This window comes from Nicotiana tabacum, chromosome 13 (assembly GCF_000715075.1).
Source record: "Nicotiana tabacum cultivar K326 chromosome 13, ASM71507v2, whole genome shotgun sequence".
NCBI lineage: Eukaryota > Viridiplantae > Streptophyta > Magnoliopsida > Solanales > Solanaceae > Nicotiana > Nicotiana tabacum.
In genome coordinates, this window is record NC_134092.1 from 118,879,172 (window position 1) to 118,889,969 (window position 10,798).

Below are 10,798 nucleotides of genomic sequence, written 5' to 3' on the forward strand. Positions count from 1 at the left end.
ACTACATATAATTTATGTATATCGACAAAAATAAATAAATAATGAATCCGGCCAGTTATTTGTATAAAGATCCCTAAAATAAATCACTAAGAAACCCAGGTTAAATTTGCATGTTGCTGAAAAAATACATCTAGATACTTTACACAAAGCAAAAATCAGTATTAGCTTGCGACAAGAACTATTTACATCTGATAACCGTAAAAATATATAAAATATAATTCTTTTTTATATATAATAAATAAATATATTTTTCCGCTATTATTTTGAAAGCGAGCTATATGATATCATTTTTTCCTTTTTTTTTTTTCAGCAAAGATCCAATAGTAAGGTCCGACCCGATTTCATAAAATGGAAACCTTCTGTCTGCCCCGTTAAAATTCAGGGTTTATCACTTAAACCCTAAACTACACCTCTGCAATTTCACTACTTTCTCCTTCTCTTCAAAAAAGAAAAAAATGGCGGCCTCAGATACAATTGAGAACATGTACGACGTCGCATTGAAGCCTCGGCTACTTCGGTCCTTTCTCAAAGAGTACGTCCCTGACCTAAAGCATCCGTTTCGGAACCCTTCAGTTCTCTCCTACGTCGTTTCTACCATTAAGATTCAGCGCTTACTCTCCGAATTGGCTCCACCGGAATCTGATCAAAAGTTGATTGAAAACTGGACGTCCGCTGTCGATTCATGGATCAACCGAGTGCTCGCTCTTGCCTCCAGCGACACGGTGAATAATCTTAAAAAACTGTTATACTATATGAATTGTCCCTAACTACATTCATTTGTTGCTTCTATGTTTGTAATTATAGTTTGAAAATTTAATAATGATGAATCGATAATAAGAAAGCATGGAGTTTAAGAAAGAACAGAATTTTAAGAAAGAAAGAAAAAGACTTTTGAAATGTGTGGTCTAAAACAAGCTACTCGTGTGACCTAGTGGTAAATGAAGTTGGTTGAGAACCACGAGTGTCAGGTTCAAATCTCAGTGGAGGCAAAATTTTCTTATCTTTCCAAGCCTTAGTGGACCCTAATTACCTGGAGACTTGTTATTGATGGAAGGTATGCAGGTATTCCGTGGAATTAGTCGAAGTTCCCGCAAGCTGGCCCGGACAAACGGTTATAAAAAAAAAAAGTAAATTGTGCTACATAAATTGGTCCAGAGGGAGTAATGTTTTGACCACTTTTGCAGCAGGGTCTGTTCCTTTTGTCAGCTGAATCTATTGACAGGATAATGAAAACCTTATTCTGGTTTTGACATGGTTCCTATAAACTGATAAAGCATATTTTTTTTCTTGAGCTGATAACATGGTTCCTATAAAGCATATTGCAGTTTATGAACTTCGTTATGTTGGATTTTATGTGTTGTGTATTAGGATTAAGAGTTGTTTTTTTGGTGATTGTTTGTGTTGCAGCCAGATAAATGCTGGGCTGGTGTATGTTTGCTCGGGGTGACGTGTCAAGAATGCAGTAGGGAGCGTTTCTTAGCTTCTTATGCTGCATGGTTTAACACACTCTTACTCCACCTTCAGGTATTCAAGCTAATGGTTTATTGATAAGAATTCTTTGTGTGATCTTCATCTGTTTGGTGAGTTATGTAAAAAGGATTCACATTCCTGTTTTAGTTAAAAGTTCAAACATTTGCCACTCATTATGGTTGCCAAATATTTTTTCTCATAGTTCGTGTTAGATGACGGAGTTTATTAAATATTTGACTGAGAGCGAAAGAGCTATTTTTGGCAAACTTAAGGAAAAAACTGCTCAGGTGTATAGTTCAGGGACCATTTTGAACCTACCTCCAAACATAAGAAACCATTTTTGTCATTTTCTCGAAAGAGTACCTTTAGATGTTATTATATCTGTAGGGAGTAGAACTATGTTCTGGAATGCAGGAAAAAGGGTGTATAAGTTGTGTTGTTATCATTATCAACTATACCTCAAGATGACCTATTTCAAACAAAGCAAAAAAAAAAAGAAAGAAAACTATACCTCAAGATGACTGATCATGTAGATAAATTGACATCATCGGACTAAAAAGTAGAGTAACTGGGACTTCAAACCTCTGAAAGTTCTAATCATTTATTTGACTCAGCCTGATAAATTGGTGCCTTGGTATTGAGCAGGTCAATCCTATATGTTCTATTCATTAATCAGTGAAGATTAGCAAACAGTAGATTGACTACAGCTAACCTGTTATAATCTTTGCCAATTTCTTTATATGAATGTGAAAAATTAATGGACATTCCTTTCTTTTTTGTTTGGTGGGTACTTGGACTAGTCCCCTGCAGATTCCCACTTTGTGAAGGTAGCTTCTTGTGCATCCCTGTCAGATTTATTCACAAGGTTTGTTTGGTATTTTTGATGTTGAATTTTTGTTTTGTACTCAATGAGTCTATGTTTAACGGAGAGGGCTATTGGTTGCTCATAACTTGGAAAAACTGTTTTGATGTATGTTAATGGAAACCTCTTGCTTATGCTTACACCGTTGATGGTTTATGAAATCATTGTTTTCTGTGCAACATAAGGAGGTTTTGTGTAACTTAGGTTTGCACATTAAATTTCCTTTCTGATCTTAATGGTTTCAGGAAGTAAACTACTCATCATATGGATTTTTTCCAGTATGATACGGCATTTATGTGGAGTTAGTAGCTTGCCCACCTTCCCAGTGATATGGCTATGGGGTTTAAACCCTGAAAGTAGCTGCTGCAGCGAGTGAAATATTAAGATTTGGTGCATAATGTAATTGAAGGAGCACCTTAATTAATAAAGTTGGAGCTCGTGTAACTAATTTAAGAATGCTGCAAGACTGAGCAGACATAGACATTTCCGGTTTTTTAGATGTTCATATCTCAGGATTAGCTATTTCACTTTGTAAATGTTCAGGCTGGGAAAAGTGGAAAGTGTTTACTTCCGTTTGTGCAAACTAAGGAACAGAACTAACACAGACTGGTCAACATTTTTGCAACTTACTTGGCAAGCTTTTTAATTGTTTTAAATCTGTAGCAAGTTCAATGTTTCTCCCTTGGGGCATTTTTGCAACTTACTTTGGCAAGATTTTCAATAATTTTAAATTTGTAGCAAGTTCAATGTTTCTCCCTTGGAGCATTTTGCCCTTTAATGTAAATTCTGTTGGATAGCATTAGTCTGGCAACATTTATGCAGAGGCCTGTAAGAAGGGTCTAGGCTGGCCTTGCGACTTTTGATGATTTGTCTGATAAAAAAGAAATGTGCCTTGGCCTTTCTGAATATCAGGTTGAGAGGATTGCCCAATGCAAAGAAAGATGGTATATCACTCGGTACAAAACTTATTCAACCATTATTGAAGCTGCTAAATGAGGATACATTTGATGCTGTATGGGTTAGTAAAACTAGCTGAGCAGTTCGTTAGTTGAAGTATTCAGTTAATTTTGCATACTGCGTAGGAAGTGGTTGCTTGCCTTTGTTTTAGAGTTTTGACATCTCTTGCAACCTGTGCAGGAAGAAGCTATTTTTCTGTTGTGCACCATTTTAGATATCTTCCCATCTTCCATTCAACGGCATTATGATGGTGTAAGTTCTTTGTTGATTTCATGATTTTTTCTTTTTTCTTTTTACTTTGCGTAACATTAAAACTACTCTAAGGATTGCTCATTCGGATCCAAGTTCATAATGAATCAATGTCTAGTTTGTTCATCAAGATCAAGATAGAAATGGAAGCATGAGATACACTAATTAAGGTTATTACGAAACTGTTTCCTGTGATATTATTTTTTTTCTTCTTATTGATGACATTGGTTCTTGGGCTCGCATTCATTTGCCGTTATTCTAAGGTTTAGATTGTTGTTTCTCTTTCTAACTTTTGTTCTTTGGAGAATCCTAATCATGATATTGTGTGTATTTCAATATAGATGCATTTGTTGAAGTGGTAATTTTGGCAGGTTGAGGATACTGTTGTTTTGAGGCTCATGTCAGGCAAGTGCAGTCCTAGTATGTTGAAGGTGAGACAAAAACCAGACGGTTTATTTGAATTCTAGCTGGAATATGATATAGCCAAAGCAGAGGACTCATCTAGTTTTAGTTTTCAGAAGCTTGCTTGTTGCTTGGGTTTGCTACCAATATCAAGGGGGGACGAGGATAGCTGGTTATTGATGATGCAGAAGATCATGCTATCAATCAATATTCAGCTGAATGCTGCCTTCCAGGGTCTAGAGCAAGGTGATTCTTGAATATTGATCGACTATCCTAACTAATCATGGCAGGAGCTCTAACTGAGATTCATCTTTATGGATATATTTGTAGAAACTAGAAGTACTGAGGCCATGAGATTGCTGCTTCCCCCTGGGAAAGACCCACCGCCTCCATTAGGGGGCCAATCTTTGTCTAGTCAAACTTCAGACAAAACAATGAGGCCTGAGCACTTGATAATCTCCAGAATCTCTACCCTGATCTTTTGTTGTTGTAAATTGCTTACTACTTCTTACCCATTTCAGGTCAGAATCCGTGGTCACATACAGCTTCAAATTTAATGAGTTCATGATCAATTTTTTTCCGTACGAGTGGTGCAAGTTATAGAAGTATCTGAGGCATTATCTTAATTCTTTTCTTGCTTAGGTGTCTATGCCTGTACGTCCATTAATAGCTCTTGCTCAAAGAGTGCTGATGGTTGATGGTTCCTCATCACCAGGCATCTCCTACATGACTACAATGAAACAAGAATTTATTTGTTCAGAACTCCCAGTCTTACATTCACGCATATTGGATCTTCTTACATCGATTGTTAAGGGACTGGGCAGGTGAGCTTTTCCATATTTGTTCTTCTATCTTGTTTCAGTTGGATAACCTTTATTCGTTTCGCTATCTTTGTCCCAAAGAGTGATGATTCTCTTGCGTAGGATAAAATACCATCTCGGGTATGCACGATCCAACTGGATCATTATTAACGTGTCTGTTCATGTTTTAGTTGTAGTCCTGTGCCTTTAATAATTTGGCTAATCTGACTTGTAGAAAGATCAATTTTCCCACGGTCATCTTAAAGTAAGGGAGTGAATAACAAGCCTGATCATGGGGAATCAGTTACATTCACCCGTTGGCCATCTTGGGAAAGGAGAGGAGAAAAGTCCTTTTTTCTTAATTTTAAAAAAAGTCTTTATTAGTCACTCTTCTTTGTTTTCTTAAATATCACCATTTCTCTGGTTGTTTGCTAAGTATGTGTTTGTTGTATCCTTGCTTCACCTAATTTTGACCATACCTTTGGTTTTTGAACGCCAACCTGCTCTGTTGCTATTTTCTATTGTTTGATAAGTTCAACCTGTTCTATCATTATTTGGCCTTTTAAAATTGTCTATGTTTTCCCTTTTTGTTTTTTCCTTGATTTTGTTGTAAATGTATTGTTCTGTTAGAATTTAAATATTATGGTCGAGAACTAGTACATACTTGGATAAAATGTTAGTAAACCTTATAACACATGTTGGGCGTTTACCCCATGCATGGATCTGTAAGACCAATTCAAAAGAAAAGTCTAGTACATGTTTTTTCAAAATTTACTTGATTATTGAATTTTATTATGATTCCCGTTTCCATATTGGATAATTTATTAGAGGGATACTAACACTAAAGTTGGGCCACTTTTCTCTCTTTTGCAGCCAGTTGCTCCCTCATGTTGCCTCTATAATACGACTCCTAACCAACTACTTCGAGACGTCTGCTTTGCCAGAGCTAAGGATAAAGGTGTACGCAATTATGAAAGTTCTGCTGATGTCACTGGGGGTTGGTAGGCATTTTAAATATTTGACAAGTTTGTACTTCTTTCTTTTGGCCTCTGTTTATGCAAATAAACATCTGCCTAACCTAGAGGCTGGGTTGTCCTTGTGCATGTCCCTAAATGCTAATAAGCTTTACATAATTTAGCTGAGACAGTAAATAAATCTTCTCGGAACAATGAGATAATTTTCTTCGGCGCACTGCATGCAGTCAGTCCTGAAATCATTATTCCTCATTAGGTAGTGGCTTCTCCCTAATTCAAGGAATCAGTCCATGTTCTGTGCTCTAAATGCAGAGTTTCTTTAGTGTTATTCAATACCTCTTGTAGCTATAATTACTGGGTGGTAAATATTCCATATATGTATCACTAATATATTATATATATGTTGTAAGCCTTATGCTTGCTAGAAGTACCTCCAGTAGGGAGTTTCCAAATGATAGACAAAGTAAATATCCTGGGCTTTTTTGTTTAGAAGAAAAGTTATCCTTTAGTATGAAAGCTTTAGTCAAGCTCAAGCAGGGAAGTACTTCGTCTTTTGTTAAGCTTACTGGCAGGTGATCAGTGTTCATATTAGATTCTTATGTTCCATTTCCCTGCATGTATGTCAGTTAAATCTAGTGCTCCGAGCTGGCTGTGCATTCAGCGGAGTGGTGATTCTGATAGTGGTTGTGATTTTGATTACAAGTCTGTCGCTGACTGCAGCAACTTTAATTTGGCAGGGATATCTACACACCTAACCGATGTGATTGTTAACAATGCATTGATGGATTTGGATGAGAGAGACATATCTCCCATTGCACAACAGAAGTTACATCCAGAGACAATGAAAAAAACTTCCCACAAGAAGAGGAAGCATGCTAGTACAAGTAATTCGCTTGAGGAGCAGCCTGATAGAGATGTTTTTGAAATGGAAATGTCCCCAAACATGGCTTCATTATCTGTTAAGATAGCTGCACTAGAGGCATTGGAAGCCCTTCTTTCCGTGGTATGCTTAATTTTGCTCTCACTATGGACTTCTTACAAAATGTGGTTTTTAAGAAAAGAATTGTGATTTAATTTTTTAAGTTTTTGTAAAGAGTTGCAAGCTGTTTTGTAATAGCATGAGTACTAAAGTTAGAAGATAAGGCTGATTCTTTGTTGAATTTGAACTTTTAAAGTTATAAAAGCAGTGTCTCAATTTGGTAATATCATATAAGAAAAAGTATTGAAAAGTGTAAAGAAGTAGTTTCATGTTAGAGATTGACACCATCTTTGGACAAATCAAAATAGAAAGTAGGGCTCAAAAAGGGAATGACTCGACATTTCTAATGCCTGGTAATCAATACTTCCATGAAGATTCTTCAACAGTTATTAGAGGGAATATAAGCATACCCTCATTATACTTGTTAAAGCTTGGCTCTCTACCTAAAAGTAGGGCTCAAAAAGGGAATGACTCGACATTTCTAATGCCTGGTAATCAATACTTCAATGAAGATTCTTCAACAGTTATTAGAGGGAATATAAGCATACCCTCATTATACTTGTTAAAGCTTGGCTCTCTACCTGCATACACAGACAAAAGAATTTCTAATGCTTGCCCTTCATTATACTTGTTAAAGCTTGGCTCTCTACCTGCATTCTTGCCTGGGTGCTTTCAAAGTTTAAATTTTAATGTGAATCAGATATGTGGTTAGAGAAAAATATTTTCCAGCTATTAGCTTGTGAAAGTGGCTCTTCCTTTTTCTCGAGAAGAGATTTTAGCCTAGGTTTGTCTTATTTTTGGGATGACAGTTTATGTTTATTCTGAATGAGCTGATTTTTCCTAGAGTGAGCTGCACCCTGGAAGTGTTCATTGTACATCAGAAAATCGTTTATGCACTCTCTTAAGCATCTGCAAAATCAGGAGATGGTACATGAGAGCTTCAATTCCTTAGTTCTCAGTTAAAAGCATCCATTCAGTTCTCACTTGAAAGCATCTATTTCTTATCACTTTATACCTATATCTAATCCATTTTTTATTAATGATTATCTTACTTGATTTTACTGCTGCAATAAGGTTTATTTGTCTCTTGATTTTAATGTCTATTGATATTCATCTGATATCCGAGGTAGGTAGTAGTACGTAACATTCGTTCACCAATGTGAGTCTGCTTGAGTCTCTCATTATATTTCTCATATGCTATGAAATTGTTTTCCTTTTAAATTGGTACTCGTCGCCCGCTTGTCAATACTTAATCCATATAATAATTATAATTGCATTTAACATAAATCATATTCTAGGATAATAGTGAGTGCATGAAGATTGCATACTGGGTTATATGTTGCTATGGTGCCTAAATTACAAGTATACACACGCATGCACACCCATCTATTCTATATTACCCGCTTTTTCTCATTTGTATCTATCTCCAGAAGTTGTTCTTGATGGCAAGTATCTTATGTTTGTCATTTTAAGGGTGGTTCTTGGAGACCCGAGAGTTGGCGAGCAAATGTTGATCACCTTCTTTTGGATGTTACCAGAAATGCTTGTAAAGGAGGGTGGGCCAAGGATGACAGAGGCGAACTGGTTCCTGGCTCACCGACCACTACCTGGGGAGACTATCAAATTGCAGCTTTACGAGCACTTCTGGCTTCTCTCATCTCTCCTGGCCGCACTCGTCCACAACACCTATCTCAGGGGCTTGAACTTTTTCGCAGAGGTAGGATTGCGATTTTGTTGAGGTGACTGTACATATATTTTTTTAGGAACAGCTGAAACCTTCTATGCTATTCCAGGCATATCTAAAACAACTCCCTTAGACAATACACAATATAGCAACTATTGCGCATGAAATCTATTAACCAAGCTGCCGTGTGCCTGACACATTCCTTGTCAGTCTTCTTCTGTCTCGTTTGCTAAATGTACTAAAAACATACTCTGATCAAGTAGAAGTTAATATTCTTGAGATTGAAAGTTAAACTAGTAGATGTATGGGCATGGTAAGAGAGGAAAACGATGTGTTGAAATTTTGATCTCATAATGATTTGTAAGTTGCATAGCTATGGGGACTGGAATTTTTAACAATGGTTTGGCCTAGCAGTTGCTCTCAAAATGATTGAGGTGGTGGCTTGAGAGTGGGTGGTGCTTTCTATTTTAGATACTGCTATCCTACTGACGCATTTGAAGAACATTTACTTCTAAGGATGATCTTGCTGTTCTCACCTCGTAGTTCCCTTATCTAGTTTGGCATCCTTCCAATTTTTTGCAAGCTGTTTCAATGAATTACCTGTCGTTAATTTGTTGTTAGCAGGGGCTCAAGAAATAGGAACTAAAGTTTCTGAATGTTGTGTACACGCTCTTTTGGCGTTGGAAGTGCTTATACATCCCCGGGCGCTTCCCTTGTTAGATCCCCAGTCCACTGACAACAATTATAAGGTCAGAAATAAGTGGTTTTCGGGGAATTTACACATCAGTGACCGTGCAGCAAATAACACATTCCACATTGGCATGTTCAGCAAGTCCCCTGACGAGCCAGACTCTTATAATGATGACCTTTATGAAAATTGGCTGCGAAATGGCGAAGATTCGGATACCGTGGCAGCTGATCCTGGAAAAGATACGGATAAAAGTAATCAACCCCCAGAAACATTGAAAGATACACTATCAGGAAAGGTTCCATCTTTGGATACCACTGCTATAAAAGTTTCTGAAAGTAGTAAATTGGTGGAAGTAGCGCCTGTTACTGTTGCGAAGAAAGGCCCCATGGATAGGGATGAGGTCATGGTTGAATCACAGCTATCTGAAACTATTGCTTCAATTGGTGATGGGAAAAACAGTCTTCAATCCAGTGCCCTTGTTTCTGGTGGCAACACTTTAAATCCCATGGGTAGTGAAGTTCAAGCAGAGAAACTAGTCTTGGGCGCTAAGAGTGATGTGGTATCTCTAGGATCGGAAAAGTTCATGGACAATGCATCAAGAAAGGAAGCGGCGGAAGATAGCGTTGATGGATTTGCTTCAATGATGAATTTAGACAGAGGTAAAGGGTTGATGCACGAATCGGATAACGAGTCCATGGAGTCAATTCCTGATATTGTTGATGTTGAGCCTGATTCTGATTAAATAGAGAACGGCCTACACAATGGTGCATGTTTACTGATTATGTCTGGTATTGGGTGGAAAGATGTATTTGCATTAGAAAATCACCAGTCCCCTCGCTTTTTCTCTAAGAGGGAGATTAGGGACGAGTTGATGGCTTTTTCTCTAAGAGGGAGATTACGGACGTGTTGATGTATCTAGAGGTTACCACCCTCTCATGATCGCAGTTTGGAGTTGGGATGGGTTATTTTTCCAGTTTATATATGTTATCCTTGCGTAGAGGCTGTATCATTTTAATTTTTATATAGGAGTGATTTAGCTCACTTGTGGTCGAACGTTAAAATTGTAACTAGACCACATTTTCGAGATTTTTGAATTAGGTGAAGCACATTGGATTGCTAGGTGCGCAAGAGTTACTCATTTAAACTGTGTTTCTGTAAGCTGTACCATCCTAATATTGAGGATCAAGATGAATCCCAATACAGTCCTTGACAAGGATATGCCAATTTTGAAAGAGAGGATAGTGTTTTTAATGTGTTTTCTTCAATGTGTAGTCTAGCTTTATTACTTCACTATTATATGCCTTGTTCTTCTTCTATTTAACCTCCCAAGAATCATGCATGTGTTAGCAATATGATCACCATTCACAAGGTTAATCACCCTATAAATTATTCTTTCCTCAATTTTATTAGGTTAAAATAAGCAAAATTTCTTACTTTATTATTTTCTTCGTTCCGATGTATATATCCATAGTATTCAGGGTTGTTTCAAAATATTTAATACAATTTTACAACCCAAAAAAAATCGTTTTATACAACTTTCAATAAAAACTTTTAACTGCCCAAATTTTACGTTGATGTAAAGTTTTTTCCCCCCCTAACATATTAACTTTTTGACCAAATGCTTTTAATATTTTCTTACATTGCAACTAGAATAATACGTAAGCTCCGATTCTTTTTTCCTATGAACGCACTCCTTCCTTTATAATGCTTGGGGCATTCATCTAATGCCC

General features: G+C 37.0%; 1 protein-coding gene across 2 annotated transcripts; it reads left to right on the forward strand.

Moving 5' to 3' along the window:
- The first annotated feature begins 379 nt into the window (after positions 1–379).
- Positions 380–10,330, forward strand: LOC107817231 (uncharacterized). 2 transcript variants are annotated; one of them, XM_016643026.2, is made up of 13 exons: positions 380–722; positions 1,408–1,524; positions 2,271–2,335; positions 3,245–3,344; positions 3,470–3,541; positions 3,910–3,969; positions 4,057–4,186; positions 4,271–4,461; positions 4,583–4,764; positions 5,614–5,741; positions 6,452–6,717; positions 8,167–8,410; positions 9,002–10,330. In XM_016643026.2, the coding sequence occupies exons 1-13, from the start codon at positions 456–458 to the stop codon at positions 9,808–9,810; spliced, it is 2,631 nt and encodes an 876-aa protein (XP_016498512.2). In that variant the 5' UTR covers positions 380–455; the 3' UTR covers positions 9,811–10,330. The 2 variants fall into 2 exon arrangements, with proteins under 2 accessions (XP_016498512.2, XP_016498511.2); XM_016643025.2 differs by having other exon boundaries at positions 381–722; positions 3,245–3,350.
- Positions 10,331–10,798: the final 468 nt, after the last annotated feature.

What these genes read in the sequence shown, in the direction of transcription:
- LOC107817231 (XM_016643025.2), top strand. Translation starts at nt 456, where the DNA reads ATGGCGGCCTCAGATACAATTGAGAACATGTACGACGTCGCATTGAAG. An exon ending in CTCTTGCCTCCAGCGACACG is followed by an intron (nt 723 to 1,407) that starts GTGAATAATCTT and finishes TTTGTGTTGCAG; the next exon opens with CCAGATAAATGCTGGGCTGG. An exon ending in CACTCTTACTCCACCTTCAG is followed by an intron (nt 1,525 to 2,270) that starts GTATTCAAGCTA and finishes TACTTGGACTAG; the next exon opens with TCCCCTGCAGATTCCCACTT.